Source organism: Heptranchias perlo, chromosome 1 (genome assembly GCF_035084215.1).
Source record: "Heptranchias perlo isolate sHepPer1 chromosome 1, sHepPer1.hap1, whole genome shotgun sequence".
Classification (NCBI taxonomy): domain Eukaryota; kingdom Metazoa; phylum Chordata; class Chondrichthyes; order Hexanchiformes; family Hexanchidae; genus Heptranchias; species Heptranchias perlo.
In genome coordinates, this window is record NC_090325.1 from 29,289,221 (window position 1) to 29,305,641 (window position 16,421).

Genomic DNA, 16,421 nt, shown 5'->3' on the forward strand with positions numbered 1-16,421 from the left:
TGTTCCCGCTCCCCGACTGTCTCTGTTCCCGCTCCCCGACTGTCTCTGTTCCCGCTCCCCGACTGTCTCTGTTCCCGCTCCCCGACTGTCTCTGTTCCCGCTCCCCGACTGTCTCTGTTCCCGCTCCCCGACTGTCTCTGTTCCCGCTCCCCCCGTGTCTGTCTCTGTTCCCGCTCCCCCCGTGTCTGTCTCTGCTCCCGCTCCCCCCGTGTCTGTCTCTGCTCCCGCTCCCCCCGTGTCTGTCTCTGCTCCCGCTCCCCCCGTGTCTGTCTCTGCTCCCGCTCCCCCCGTGTCTGTCTCTGCTCCCGCTCCCCCCGTGTCTGTCTCTGCTCCCGCTCCCCCCGTGTCTGTCTCTGCTCCCGCTCCCCCCGTGTCTGTCTCTGCTCCCGCTCCCCCCGTGTCTGTCTCTGCTCCCGCTCCCCCCGTGTCTGTCTCTGCTCCCGCTCCCCCCGTGTCTGTCTCTGCTCCCGCTCCCCCCGTGTCTGTCTCTGCTCCCGCTCCCCCCGTGTCTGTCTCTGCTCCCGCTCCCCCCGTGTCTGTCTCTGCTCCCGCTCCCCCCGTGTCTGTCTCTGCTCCCGCTCCCCCCGTGTCTGTCTCTGCTCCCGCTCCCCCCGTGTCTGTCTCTGCTCCCGCTCCCCCCGTGTCTGTCTCTGCTCCCGCTCCCCCCGTGTCTGTCTCTGCTCCCGCTCCCCCCGTGTCTGTCTCTGCTCCCGCTCCCCCCGTGTCTGTCTCTGCTCCCGCTCCCCCCGTGTCTGTCTCTGCTCCCGCTCCCCCCGTGTCTGTCTCTGCTCCCGCTCCCCCCGTGTCTGTCTCTGCTCCCGCTCCCCCCGTGTCTGTCTCTGCTCCCGCTCCCCCCGTGTCTGTCTCTGCTCCCGCTCCCCCCGTGTCTGTCTCTGCTCCCGCTCCCCCCGTGTCTGTCTCTGCTCCCGCTCCCCCCGTGTCTGTCTCTGCTCCCGCTCCCCCCGTGTCTGTCTCTGCTCCCGCTCCCCCCGTGTCTGTCTCTGCTCCCGCTCCCCCCGTGTCTGTCTCTGCTCCCGCTCCCCCCGTGTCTGTCTCTGCTCCCGCTCCCCCCGTGTCTGTCTCTGCTCCCGCTCCCCCCGTGTCTGTCTCTGCTCCCGCTCCCCCCGTGTCTGTCTCTGCTCCCGCTCCCCCCGTGTCTGTCTCTGCTCCCGCTCCCCCCGTGTCTGTCTCTGCTCCCGCTCCCCCCGTGTCTGTCTCTGCTCCCGCTCCCCCCGTGTCTGTCTCTGCTCCCGCTCCCCCCGTGTCTGTCTCTGCTCCCGCTCCCCCCGTGTCTGTCTCTGCTCCCGCTCCCCCCGTGTCTGTCTCTGCTCCCGCTCCCCCCGTGTCTGTCTCTGCTCCCGCTCCCCCCGTGTCTGTCTCTGCTCCCGCTCCCCCCGTGTCTGTCTCTGCTCCCGCTCCCCCCGTGTCTGTCTCTGCTCCCGCTCCCCAATGACCTTTCCTACCTGCAGTTCCCTGTGATTGTCCGAACTTTCAGTAAATGTCTCTGCCATCTCATATGCCAGTAACGGTCTTTATCTACCAACCAAGTAGCCAAACATTTTAGCAGATTCAGAAGGCACAGGCAGACGATGGACCGATTACTAATAAGTGTCTTCAGGCCTCTTCAGTAAGAACCAGAACTGAGGCACTTGGATGGCCATATAAGAATCTTCTTGCAGCTTCACCTGACGCTGGTCCAATTATCAATGGACTGTGTAAAGGAAGTGAGCGATAGATGGTAGAAAAGTACACTGAGTGTCCCTGGTACCAGTTGGTTATAATTAGGTCAGAAGGGTCAGAGGTAACTCGGAGACAATAGCCATGGGCCTAATTCTTACTCCTATTTTAATATAGGTGCAGTGGCACATGTAGTGTGGATAAATCCTAGGTGCGTATACCTGAGGTATTGACTCCTGCCCTAAACATAGACATGATTAACAATGGCAAGCTGCTTCTGCTTATGCTATAGGGGTAGCAAGTTGAAAGGAAAAAAAAGAAACAACTTGTATAATACCTTATCACCTCTCCCAGAAATGTCCCATTCAATCCCTTACTTTGAAGAGCAGCTACTGTTATTATGTAGGTTAATATGATGGCCATTTCGCACAAAGCATAATTCCACAATCCATAACTAGTTAATCTTTTTTTGGTGGTGTTCACTGAGGGAGGAATATTGGCCTGGACATGAGGGGAACTTCCTACTCTTCTTCAAAAATGCCATGGAAACTTTAATGCCCATCGGAATCAGAAGTGCAGGCAGATGAGACCTCAATTTAACCAAAAAAAGTATAGCATCCCCGATACAGAGAGATTTGGGTGTCCTCGTGCAAGAAACACAAAAAGTTAGCATGCAGGTACAGCAAGCAATTAGGAAGGCACATGGCATGTTGGCCTTTATTGCAAGAGGGTTGGAGTACAAGAGTAAGGAAGTCTTGCTACAATTGTCCAGAGAACTCACCTGGAGTAATGCGTACAGTTTTGGTCTCCTTATCTAACGAAGGATATACTTGCCTTAGAGGTGCTGCAACAAAGGTTCACTAGATTGATTCCTGGGATGAGAGGGTTATTCTGTGAGGAGAGACTACAGAATAAGGGGTCGCCCGTTTAAGACGGAAATGAGGAGGAATTTCTTCTCCCAGAGGGTCATGAATCTTTGGAATTCGTTACCCCAAAAAGCTGTAGAGGCTGAGTCATTGAATATATTCAAGGCTGAGTTAGACAAATTTTTGATCAGCAAGGGAGTCAAAGGATATGGGGAAAAGATGGGAAAGTGGAGTTGAGGTAAAAATCAGGTCAGCCATGATCTCATTGAATGGCGGAGCAGGCTCGCGGGGCCGAATGGCCTACTCCTGCTCCTATCTCTTATGGTCTTATAGGAGAGGTTGAGTAGAATGGGCCTATACTCTCTGGAGTTTAGAAGAATGAGAGGTGATCTCTTTGAAATGTAAGATTCTGAGGGGGCTTGACAGGGTAGATGCTGAGAAGCTGTTTCCCCTGGCTGGAGAGGCTAGAACTAGGGGACATAGTCGCAGGATAAGAGGTCGGCCATTTAGGACTGAGATGAGGAGGAATTTCTTCACTCAGAGGGTTGTGAATCTTTGGAATTCTCTACCCAAGAGGGCTTTGGATGCTCAGTTGTTGAGTATATTCAAGGCTTAGATAGATAGATTTTTGGACTCTGGGGGAATCAAGGGATATGGGGATCAGGCGGAAAAGTAGAGTTGAGGTCGAAGATCAGACATGATCTGATTGAATGGCGGTGTAGGCTCGAGGGGCCGTATGGCCTACTCCTGCTCCTATTTCTTATGTTCTTATGATAATACAGCATTTCTTCAGTGCTGTACTGGAATATCAGCCTAGATTATGTATGCTAACCCTAAAGTGGACTGAACACACAACTTTCTAACTCGGAGCCAACTGAGTTAAGCTGGTGCTGAGTGGCAATCTTCTAATCTATTTTTCACCATTTTTTCCTCATTGTCTTTCATTTACTCCCCCAGCGACTGTCTCTATCCACATGGTCCTGATCACATTTTTTGAAAGTATTTCTCCGCCGGCCTTATTCAAATTGGAGAGTCTGTCTAGGCCTTTAAAGGAAGGTAATCATCCCTTTCATAGAGGGTGAGAAAGAAAGAACTGTCACGTTAGAATTCTGGCTGGAGTTTCCACCCAGATATCAGTGCAATCTGGACAGAATCGGCTGAATTAGCGCCAAAGATCGTGGGATTTAAAACTTAAGGTTTGGGGGTAACATATTAGCATGGATAGGATTGGTTAACGGACAGAAAAGAGAGTAGGGATAAACAGGTCATTCTCAGGTTGGCAGGCTGTAACTAGTGGGGTGCCGCATGGATCAGTGCTTGGGCCTCAGCTATTTACAATCTATTAATGACATGGATGAAGGGACCGAGTGTAATGTATCCAAGTTTGCTGAGATACAAAGCTAGGTGGGAAGGTGAGCTGTGAGGGGGACACAAAGAGTCTGCAAAGAGATATAGACAGATTAAGTGAGTGGGCAAGAAGATGGCAGATGGAGTATAATATGGGGAAATGTGAGGTTATTCACTTTGGTAGGAAAAATAGAAAAACAGAATATTTTTTAAATGGTGAGAAACTATTAAATGTTGGTGTCCAGAGAGACTTGGGTGTCCTGGTACAAGAAACACAAAAAGTTAGCAGGCGGGTACAGCGGGCAATTAGGAAAGCAAATGGCATGTTGGCCATTATTGCAAGGGGGTTGGAGTACAGGAGTAAGGAAGTCTTACTACAATTGTACAGGGCTTTGGTGAGACCTCACCTGGAGTACTGTGGTACAATTTTGATCTCCTTATCTAAGGAAGGATATACTTGCCTTAGAGGTGGTGCAACGAAGGTTCACTGAATTGATTCCTGGGATGAGAGGGTTGTCCTCTGAGAGGTTGAATAGAATGGGCCTATACTCTCTGGAGTTTAGAAGAATGAGAGATGATCTCATTGAAACATATAAGATTCTGAGGGGTCTTGACAGGGTAGATGCTGAGAGGTTGTTTCCCTTGGCTGCAGAGTCTAGAACCAGAGGGCATAGTTGCAGGATAAGGGGTCGGCCATTTAAGACTGAGATGAGGAGGAATTTCTTTGCTCAGAGAGTTGTGAATCTTTGGAATTCTCTATCCCGGAGGGCTGTGGATGCTCAGTCGTTGATTATATTCAAGGCTGAGATAGATAGACTTTTAGACTCTAGGGGAATCAAAGGACGTGGGGATCGGGCAGGAAAGTGGAGTTGAGGTTGAAGATCAGCCATGATTTGATTGAATGGCGGAGCAGGCTCGAGGGGCCGTATGGCTCACTCCTGCTCCTATTTCTTATGTTTTTATGTTAAGTGAGTTACGCCCATAAACACTTCACGCTTGAGTTTCCGCCATCTTTTACGCTGGTTCAAAAGTCAATTCACCTGAAGCAGTCCCCGCCCACAAAACTGGCCACGCCCCCAGGTCGGATTGGCGAGTTTCCACCGATTGCGCCCATTCGGGAGTGTTCATCACATTGCACTCAGAAACTTGGGCACACAGACACCCGTGGTCACCTGAATCCATCGTTAATCACCTGTACCTGCAGTGACTAGCAGCCAATTGAAGCTTCTCTCAGGTCTGCTTCTCATACTGATCCTACAATTACTTTAAATTCAGTTTAAATGAGTTCAAATTCAGTCAATTGATCTGTGCTTGGTACATAAGACCTGTGGCCGGCCGTCAATTGAAACCCCTGATTGTCCTGTTTCTTCAGCTGCGGCAATTATTTGAACAAATTTTCAGTTTAAGTTAGTTTAATTCAGTAATCTTGAGGCCCCATTGGCCATGTTCCAGTCAATAATCAATTACGATTGATAACATTGTTTGATTGCGCTGGTTCATGGGAGAATGAAGACTCACTCATGGCATTGGTCAATGATGCTGAAACTTCCCACCCAAAAAAACTAGAGTAAAATGGAGTTTAAAAAGTAATGCCTCCTATTAAAACTATAAGGGTAAATTTTGAGAGGCTCCACTGCTGGCGCAGAATCGGGCACAAAGGTTTCAAACCTGCTTCAGCGTGCTCCCAATTTTCAGGTGACTTCCGTGCCTGATTCCACATTCCCATTGAGTGTGGCTCCATTCCTGGAGCTGTTTTAATAAATTAGTGTTTCCTTACTCAAAGCAACAGAAATAGAGTGAATTACTGACTCATAGCTTCCACAATTGAGATTCTCAATATGGAAGATTGAAGTATGGAAGATTGTAATTTGCTGCATGAAACCCCCATCCAGCATAGGATAGTTGCTAAGTCTTCATATAATGATCATAAAGACAAAGACCCTGAGTTCCCGCTGGGTTCTCCCAATCTCCTGCTGTAAATTTGGTGGGAGATTTGTGGATCACCCAGACAAAGTGTGAACGACCATTTTATCCATTTATGCCATTTTTCTGATCTGCTGAACCCCTACGGAAATTCCAGGTGAATATGTCAGCGAGAACAGTAACACCACGATAATTGTACTTCTTTTCTTTGCAGGTGCCCCTTTTCCAAGGTCACAGCACGCCCATGCCACCTCCTGCAGACAACTTCACCTCTCCCATCAACCTGAGTTTGCTCTGTCTCACTCTGTCCAATCACAGCCTGGTCTGAGCACCCAATTGACCTCATCGCACCAACACACCACGTCCACATTGCCACTACACCAGCCTTTGACGGCTTTACCAAACCCACAGTACCAGGATGTCCCTACTTTCTTACCTCAGTCATTACACCAGCAGTACCTCTTGCACCAGCAGCTGCTCGAGGCCCAGCACCGGAGGCTGCTGTCATTCCCCAGGTATGTGAAAACCATTGATGACCCATGACATTGCATCCGTTGAAATATTAAAACTGTAATGGACACGTGTGCAGGTTTCCCCGCTGTGGCTTGGTGAGTGTAGTTCAGTACTCAGCCATACACAGCAGGAAGGTCCCAAGTTTGATCCATGGTCTGTGATGACTGAGCTGATCTTATCATGATCAACAGTGGAGGTGCTGCAATCGGCCTTAGTGCCCCTGGTTTATGGAGGCTCAAATTTGTCTGGGTTTCCCAATTGGGATTGATTCCCTGCATGGTTGAATAGTCTGCTATTACTCACTGTCTGAGATTACGCATAAAGAATGGGAATTTGTGTGAGGTATCGGAGGGCAGCCTGCACCTGTGGAAACATGCCAAGAGGCACTAATATTTGCAGGAGTGAAGTGGGAAAAAAAACAGACCTGTTTGCAATATCTTCTTAATTCAGGATGGGTGGATAACAGAAAAATGAGACACAGATGGAAGCTATTAATCTTCCAAATCATTTCTTTACCTTCTCTCCTGTTTAAAACATCAACAACACAACTGGCTGCCAGTCTCTGCAAACAGTAGTAAAAGGTACACAGGAACTGTAAAGCCAGCCTATTGTCTGATTTTTACCTCGGTTTTACTGGTGTGGTTCAGTTTGGTAAATTCGCTGTGTGAAATGATCATGAGTGTGGACATATGTTGCACCTTTCTGTGACACAATGCATTGGAGCACCTGAACAACACTCACTCTGGTGCTCTCTGACCATACCTTCAGTTTGGTAAGATATCACACACAAAACCCGTTATTCATATTCGATCATCTGTTTAGTTACACCACAAAGGTACTGGCTGGTGCAGTGGGTTAGCATGCTGCCCTCTCACTTGGGCTTGGATACAATCCAGATTGATGGAATGAAAGTCTTCTTTATCTGCTGGTGATAAGGGGACACCTAAAATGGGCTTGGGCAGTCTCAGTCCAATTCTTACTGGGGGCTGGGGGTAATATATTAGCATGGATAGAGGATTGGTTAAAGGACTGAAAACAGAGTAGGGATAAATGGGTCATTCTCAGGTTGGCAGGCTGTAACTAGTGGGGTGCTGCAAGGATCAGTGCTTGGGCCTCAGCTATTTACAATCTATATTAATGACTCAGATGAAGGGACTGAGTGTAACGTATCCAAGTTTGCTGACGATACAAAGCTAGGTGGGAAAGTAAGCTGTGAGGAGGACACAGAGTCTGCAAAGGGATATAGACAGGTTAAGTGTGTGGGCAAGAAGGTGGCAGATGGAGTATAATGTGGGAAAATGTGAGGTTATTCACTTTGGTAGGAAGAATAGAAAAACAGAATATTTTTTAAATGGTGAGAAACTATTAAATGCTGGTGTTCAGAGAGACTTGGGTTCCTTGTACAAGAAACACAAAAGTTAGTATGCAGGTACAGCAAGCAATCAGGAAGGCAAATAGCATGTTGGACATTATTGCAAGGGGGTTGGAGTACAAGAGTAAGGAAGTCTTACTATAGTTGTACAGGGCTTTAGTGAGACCTCACGTGGAGTACCGTGTACAGTTTTGGTCTCCTTATTTAAGGATTGCAGTGCAATGATGGTTCACTCGATTAATTCCTGGGATGAGAGGGTTGTCCTATGAGGAGAGGTTGAGTAGAATGGGCCTATACTCTCTGGAGTTTAGAAGAATGAGAGGTGATCTCATTGAAACATAAGGTTATGAGGGGGCTTGCAGGTGCAGCAAGCAGTTAGGAAGGCAAATGGTATGTTGGCCTTCTTGCATGAGGATTTGAGGACAGGAGCAAGGATGTCTTACTGCAGTTATACAGGGCCTTGGTGAGGCCACACCTGGAGTATTGTGTGCGGTTTTGGTCTCCTTACATAAGAAAGGATATACTTGCCATAGACGGAGTGCAGCGAATGTTCACCAGACTGATTCCTGGGATTGGAGGACTGTCGTATGAGGAGAGATTGGGTTGACTCGGCCTGTATTCACTCGAGTTTAGAAGAATGAGAGAGGATCTCATTGAAACATATAAAATTCCGACAGGGCTAGACAGACTGGATGCAAGGAGGATGTTTCCCCTGGCTGGGGGTCCAGAACGAGGGGTCAAAGTCTCAGGATACGGGGTAGGACATTTAGGATGAGATGAGGAGAAATTTCTTCACTCAGAGGGTGGTGAACCTGTGGAATTCTCTACCACAGAAGGCTGTGGAGGCCAAGTCACTGAATATATTAGAAGGAGCTAGATAGATTTCTAGACACAAAAGACATCAAGGGGTATGGGTAGAGAGCAGGAATATGGTATTGAGAGAGAGGATCAGCCATGATCATATTGAATGGCGCAGCAGGCTCGAAGGGCCAAATGGCCACTCCTGCTCCTATTTTCTATGTTTCTATGTTCTGTGGTAGATGCTGATAGTTTGTTTTCCCTGGCTAGAGAGTCTAGAACTAGGGGGCATAATCACAGGCTACGGGGTCGGCCATTCAAGACTGAGATGAGGAGGAATTTCTTCACTCAGAGGGTTTTGAATCTTTGGAATTCTCTACCCCAGAGGGCTGTGGATGCTGAGTCATTTAATATATTCAATTGTAAACAATTTTACAACACCAAGTTATAGTCCAGCAATTTTATTTTAAATTCACAAGCTTTCGGAGGCTTCCTCCTTCCTCAGGTGAACGAAATGAAATCCTCGAAATGAAATCGCATTTATAATTCACAGAACAATGCTTGGTGATTACAGACAGTTTTTTCAACTGCCCGTTGCCAAGGCAATCAGTGTGCAGACAGACAGGTGTTACCTGCAAGGTCTCAGAATATACAAATCACCAAAAAAAAAACAACAAACAAAAAAAAAACAGAGATAGAGAGGTAGAAACATAGAAAAGACAGCAACTGACCCGTTATATTAAAAACAGATAACATTTGTTCGCTGGTGGGGTAACGTGTAGCGTGACATGAACCCAAGATCCCGGTTGAGGCCGTCCTCATGGGTGCGGAACTTGGCTATCAATTTCTGCTCGACGATTTTGCGTTGTCGTGTGTCTCGAAGGCCGCCTTGGAGAACGCTTACCCGAAAGTCGGTCCATCACCGGCATCTCCACATCATGAATATATTCAAGGCTGAGATGGATAGATTTTTGGACTCTGGGGGAATCAAGGGATACGGGGATCGGGCGGGAAAGTGGAGTTGAGGTCGAAGATCAGCCATGATCTGATTGATTGGCAGAGCAGACTCGAGGGGCCGTATGTCCTACGCCTGCTCCTATTTCTTATGTTCTTTTCTTATGTTCTTATGTATCGGTCAGGAACCCACAGCACAGCACTCCCTGTAATTTGATAATAAATTGAGCAGCTACCTGAGAGAGGTCACAAAGATGGATGGTGTGGAAAATGAAAAAAGTTACACAGATGCAGGAGAAGGTGTCCTTCTAGGATTTTGGATTGAGGCAAAGGAAAGGACAAAGGACATGCATTTATATAGAAGCTTTCACAACTTCAGGAAGCCCCAAAGCGCTTTACAGCCAATGAAGTACTTTTGAAGTGTACTCACCGTTGTGATGTAGGAAATGCAGCAGCCAATTTGCACTCAGCAATGTCCAACAAATAGCAATGAGATAAATGACCAGTTAATCTATTTTAGTGATGTGGGTTATACTCGAAATGGAGCTACCCCATCAGGTGCACTTGATATTTTCTTTTAATATGATTCATTGCAATTTTGGGGTAGAAATGTGAACGTTTATTTAGCCTTTCCTGAGTGGTTCAGAGATGTCCTGTCTTTTATACAACTTTTTCCAACTTTGTTGTGTTATTTTCTAGGCGGACACAGGAAAGGGCCCCTCCTTACCCTCACCGTCTACGGCCAAGCTTTGACTTCAGCCACCATGTCCATCCTGTTTCAGCAGTGGGAACACAGCCCAGGTATCTGACTGAAGGCACTGACTGGTAAGTCCTAAACATGCTCCACTGTCCTTGCTGGTTTGGTCCTATTAAGGCAATAGGGGAGCCAATAGTAGATTGGGTGCTGGAACTCGGAACAAAGAATTGATATCACCTTAATATTGTCGTTATTTACTACAATTTAGATGCTTAATGCGTTCATATCAAATTCCTGTCTGTTATTTTAGTGGAATTGCTAACCCATGGATTAATGCTTCCATTAAAATATGGACAAAAATAATTGATAGAAATACATTATGCATTCTCATGATAATATTGCACAGTGCAATGTCCAGGCTTATATTAAAGCTTAAAAAGTGCCACATCTTTCTCTTTATTGTGGTACAGTGGTTGTGGTACTGGATTAATATCCCGAGGATCATGAGTTCAAATCCCATTATGACAAGTTGTGAAATTGGAAATTTGTCGGCCGACACCAGGGAATAAGATGACCATGATTTGCCATAAAAGCCTAACTGATTCACTAATATCCCTCAGGGAGGGGAACCTGCCACCCCTGCCTGGTATGGCCTATACCTGACCCCAATCTCACCACCACATGACTGACTCTTAAAGCACTCTGAATTGGTCTAGCTAGCCACTTAGTTGTAAAAACAATCAATAAAGAAGACTACTTTCGCAGCGCAACTAGTGAGGGGCAATAAATGTGACCTTGTGTTGCTCAAACCTCGAGATCAAATTTTTAAAAAATACATAAATGACAAATTCAGAAACTCAATGCAAAGTGGTGATATTTGCAGGTGGAAGACCTCTTGAATCATAATAGGCAGCTCAGCAATTACAGAATGAGTTGGATGAAATACGTAAGTATGTAGAGCAATGACTTCATGTAGGACGATAGAGTGACAGATGTACTCCATGAATGATGTTGAAATAGCCAAGGATGAAGCTAAAAGAGACTTGATGCTCAACATGTCCAACCAATACAGAACAGCAATGAATAAAGCCAATAGAATATTGAACTACTAGTCAGAGGAAGTCGTGATCAAACTATATAGTACACTGATTAGGCCACACCTCAAATAACGTATCCAGTTCTGGTCACTGAGACACAAGGGGGACAATCAAGCACTGAAAGAGAATCCTTAATGTCAAAGGTCAAAAAGACTGGCAAAACATGGGCTTATCAGCCTGCAGAGGAGTGGTCTAAAAAGTGATCTTATCGAGGTTTATAAGATAGTTAAGGGAATGAAAATGATAAATCTGGAATATTACTTTTAAGTTAAAGTGTGAGAGTAGGACAAGGGAACACAGGTTCAAACTAGTAATACATAAATTTAGCATTGATGTTAGGAAATTCTTCTCTACACGAAGAGTGGTCAACGTATGTATTAGACACCAGGAAGAGTAATCGTAGAATCATAGAAAGTTATGGCACAGAAGGAGGCCATTCAGCCCATCGTGTTCGTGCTGGCCGAAAAAGAGTTATCCAGCTTAATCCCACTTTCCAGCACTTGGTCCGTAGCCCTGTAGGTTACAGCACTTCAAGTGCAAATCCAAGTACTTTTTAAATGAGTTGAGGGTTTCTGCCTCCACCACCCTTTTAGGCAGTGAGTTCCAAACCCCCACCACCATCTGGGTGAAAAAAATTCTCCTCAGCTCCCCTCTAATCCTTCTACCAATTACTTTAAATCTATTCCCCCTGGTCACTGACCACTCTGCTAAGGGAAATAGGTCCTCCCTATGCACTCTATCTAGTCCCGTCATCATTTTATATACCTCAATTAAATCTCCCCTCAGCCTCCTCCGTTCCAAACAAAACAATCCCAGCCTATTCAATCTTTTCTTATAGCTAAAATTCTCCAGTCCTGGCAACATCCTTGTAAATCTCCTGTGTACTCTCTCTAGTGCAATCACATCTTTCCTGTAATGTGGTGACCCGAACTGTACTCAGTACTCAAGCTATGGCTTAACCAATGTTTTATACAGTTCTAGCATAACCTCCCTGCTCTTATATTCTATGCCTTGGCTAATAAAAGAAGGTATCCCATATGCCTTTTAACCACCTTAACTACCTGTCCTGCTACCTTCAGTGATCTGTGGACATGCACTCCAAGGTCCCTCACTTCCTTTACACCTCTCAGTATCCTCCCATTTATTGTGTACTCCATTGCTTTGTTTGCCCTCCCCAAATGCATTACCTCACACTTCTCCAGATTGAATTCCATTTGCCATTTTTCTGCCCACCTGACCAGTCCATTGATATCTTCCTGCAGTCTACAGCTTTCCTCCTCACGATCAACCCCATGGCCAATTTTTGTATCATCTGCAAACTTCTTGATCAAGCCCCCCCACATTCAAGTCCAAATCATCAATATATACCACAAAAAGCAAGAGACCTAGTACTGAGCCTTGCAGAACCCCACTGGAAACAGCCTTCCAATTGCAAAAACACCCGTCAGTTTCCTACCATTGATCCAACTTGTCACTTTCCCTCGGATCCCATGGGCTTTTACTTTTTTGACCAGTCTGCCATGTGGGACCTTGTCAAAAGCCTTTCTAAAATCCATGTACACGATATCAAATGCATTACCTGCTCAAAAAATGTAATCAAGTTAGTCAGACACAACCTTCCCTTAATAAATCCATGCTGACTGTCCTTGATTAACCCGTGCCTTTCTAAATGATGACTTATACTGTCCCTCAGAATTGATTCCAATAATTTGCCCACCACCGAGGTTAGACTGACTGGCCTGTAATTACTCAGTCTATCTCTTTCTCCCTTTTTAAACAACGGTACAACGTTAGCAGTCCTCCAATCCTCCAGCACCATGCCTGTAGCCAGGGAGGATCGGAAAATGAATGGTCAGAGGCTCCACTATTTCCTTCTTTGCTTCTCAACAGCCTGGGATACATTTCATCCGGGCCTGGCGATTCATCTACTTCCAAAGATGCTAAACCCCTTAACACTTCCATGTTTATCCCTTACAATATTTCACACTCCTCCTTAACTACAATCTCTGCTTCGTCCCCCTCTTCTGTGAAGACAGACACAAAGTATTCATTAAGAACCATACCCACATCTTCCGCCTCCACACATAGGTTACCTTTTTGGTTAATAGGCCCTACTCTTTCCTTAGTTACCATCTTGCTTAATGCTTACCTTTATTGTGCCTTCTTGTTCCTGGAGTGATATGAGCTGGTTACCCATTTTTCCAGGTTGGTGTATATGTTTTTATAGGTGTAGGGGCTACTGTTATGCTCAGGTATCTGATTACCATGTCTGGGTAGGATTCCTGCATTTGTATGGAGATGTCTTTTGTGAGAGATTTTGACATAGTCTGAGAGGTGGCAAAGTCCTTGCTAAAAGAGAGGCAAGAGGGGAGAACAAGGTGAGGCACTCGAAGGAGGACAGGCTTGTCTTTGAACTCCAGAGGCTAGTAAGACTAAGTAGATGTTCAAAAGATAGATCTGATGCTTTAGCTACTGATAGTTTCCTCAATACTTTGAAGTGATGAAGTTCACTGGATTTGGTCTTAGCTCACCCACTTCGTGCTTTATTACTCTGGGTCTATGTGATCGCACCATCATTCCATGAACATCGACCATATATACTCTATTCAGTGTGCAATAAATGGTAAATTCACAATGTGAAATATACAGACTCATTTAACCTGCCAAGAGTTAGTTTCAAAGTTGCAAAGTTTTGAAAAAAACACAATAATCACACAGGTGCAGTTATTTGTTTTCTCTTGTTTCCTATTTGTTATTTTTGAAGGGATATCAGTGTAGAGGCTGGATTGCCCCATACTCAGTACCAGGTCCTCCCAGTTCATCGCTTGCACCATTATCTAGCAACTCCTAGAATACACCATTTCTCCAGAAGTATGTCCTCAGCGTCAGTGGTAAGTACGTTTGTTGATGTTCTGTTTTGGTTTTGTCCCCAGTGTTGGCTGTTCTTCCTTTGTTGCTCTTATTTTTATTGTGTGTTCAGTGAGGAGAAAAGTCAGAGGAGCTGTGTGACCTTTTCATCATGACAGCTTATTTGAGTAATGTGGCGATGTATTTCTACATGGCTTATGCTGTTGCATCATGCATTTGTAAACAAATGCTAAATATGAATGGCATTAAGACCCTGCCCCTTAAACTCTCTGGCAGCTTCCCTGATGCCTCAGTTGGTAAAGGCAGTTTGTAACTGAGCCATATAGACCAGAAGGTCACAGGTTTAATTTCCAGTCAGGGCTGAGTTACCTGATCCCAGGTGGGGTGGAAGTAGAGTGCTACCTTTGGCGTCAGAAGCCCTTAATTAGGGAAGAGAAATCAGTCAGATTTCCTGTCACCATTGTGACCCCTGCTAGAAATGTGTTTGCATGGGTGTGTGTGTGTTTGAGGACAGAATTGAGCTCAGCTGTGATACCCCACCCACTGTGGTTGAAAGCCCACATAACACTTGCTGTTTGGACTCGCAACTAAAGAGGGCCCACCTGTGGAACCATACACCCTGCAAGCAGTTAACACCTTCAGGAGAGAGGAGCAGGGGTGAAATTTGGCAAACAAGAAAAAACTCTCTGGTGATGCTGCAACTGGTTTTGACAAAATCATCCAAACTCTCCTCAGAACCTCGTGTAATGCATCATGGATGGGAGGAAGTGGGTGGCTGCGGTGTCAGAGTGGATGATAAACTCTCTACAAGGAGGGAGGGAAATCTAGAAGTCAAGCCAACCTGAGTTGCTGACGTGCATATCCTAGTGATTGTGCAAGAGTTGGATAAACAGCAGCTGAGTAGCTGGGTAGAATCATAGAAAGGTTACAGCACGGAAGGAGGCCATTCGGCCCATTGAGTCTGTGCTGGCTCTATGCAAGAGCAATTCAGCTAGTCTCACTCCCCTGCCCTATCCACGTAGCCCTGCAAATATTTTCCTTTCATTTACTTATCCAGTTCCCTTTCGAAGGCCATGATTGAATCTGCCTCCACCACCCCCTCAGGCAGTGCATTCCAGATCATAACCACTCGCTGCGTAAAAAAGTTTTTCCTCATGTCACCTTTAGTTCTTTTGCCAATCACCTTAAATCTGTGTCCTCTGGTTCTTGACCCTTCCGCCAGTGGGAACAGATTCTCTCTATCTACTCTGTCTAGACCCTTCATGATTTTAAATACCTCTATCAAATCTCCTCTCAACCTTCTCTGCTCCAAGGAGAACAACCCCAGTCTATCCATATAACTAAAGTCCCTCATCCCTGAAATCATTCTAGTAAATCTTTTCTCCACCCACTCTAAGGCCTTCACATCTTTCCTAAAGTGCGGTGTCCAGAACTGGACACAATACTCTAGTAGTGGCTGAACCAGTGTTTTATAAGGGTTCATTATAACTTCCTTGCTTTTGTACTCTATGCCTCTATTTATAAAGCCCAGGATCCCGTAGGCTTTTTTAACCGCTTATACAGGTACTGTCAGCCCTCCCAACATGGAATGGTACTGCGAGTGGTGGGAGGGAGAATGGACTTAACATAATAGATGGAAGGAGGAAATAAAGGAGGCAAATCAAAAAATACAGCTGTTCATTAAATCTCCCCCTTGAAGTTGGTGATTTACAGTGGGGCACAGTTTCCTGGGGGAAGGTAGCCCTTGCCCAGGTGGTCAACCTTATGTGTACCTGGACAATGAACGTCAGCTCTTAATGTAGAAAAATGTTAAAAGGCACTTTACAGAGGCGCAAGGAAAAAAATGGATCTGAAGGTACTGGATGAGACCCTGGTTAAGAATTTTAAATTTGAAGCCAATGCAGGTCGGCAAAAATGGGGATGATGGGTGAGCGTGGCATGATGTGAGATGGGATATGGAGAGCAGAGTTTTGGATAAGCTGAAGTGTTATGGAGGGTAAAGGATGGGAGGCTGGCTAGGAGGATTCTGGAGGTGCAAAAGGCACGATTGAGGGTTTCAGTGGCAGATTGTCATGGTAGAATGTAAGAACATAAGAAATAGGAGCAGGAGTAGACCAAATGGCCCCTCAAGCCTGCTCCGCCATCCAATGAGATCATGGCTGGTCCTCTACCTCAACTCCACTTTCCCGCCCTATCCCCATATCCCTTGATTCCCCTCGGGCCCAAAAATCTATCGATCTCAGTCTCGAATATACTCAACGACTGAGCATCCACAGCCCTCTGGGGTAGAGAATTCCAAAGATTCACAA

The 16,421-nt window shown here is 46.1% G+C and overlaps 1 protein-coding gene across 1 annotated transcript in view; it reads left to right on the forward strand.

The window, feature by feature from the left end:
* The window catches only part of ark2ca (arkadia (RNF111) C-terminal like ring finger ubiquitin ligase 2Ca), a 28,928-nt gene that overhangs the window by 4,885 nt on the left and 7,622 nt on the right, over positions 1–16,421 (forward strand). Inside the window, exons 2-4 of the mRNA XM_067988895.1 lie at positions 6,028–6,328; positions 10,150–10,275; positions 14,009–14,135. Coding sequence (XP_067844996.1) covers positions 6,028–6,328; positions 10,150–10,275; positions 14,009–14,135 — 554 coding nt within the window. The remainder of the gene's footprint in view (positions 1–6,027; positions 6,329–10,149; positions 10,276–14,008; positions 14,136–16,421) is intronic.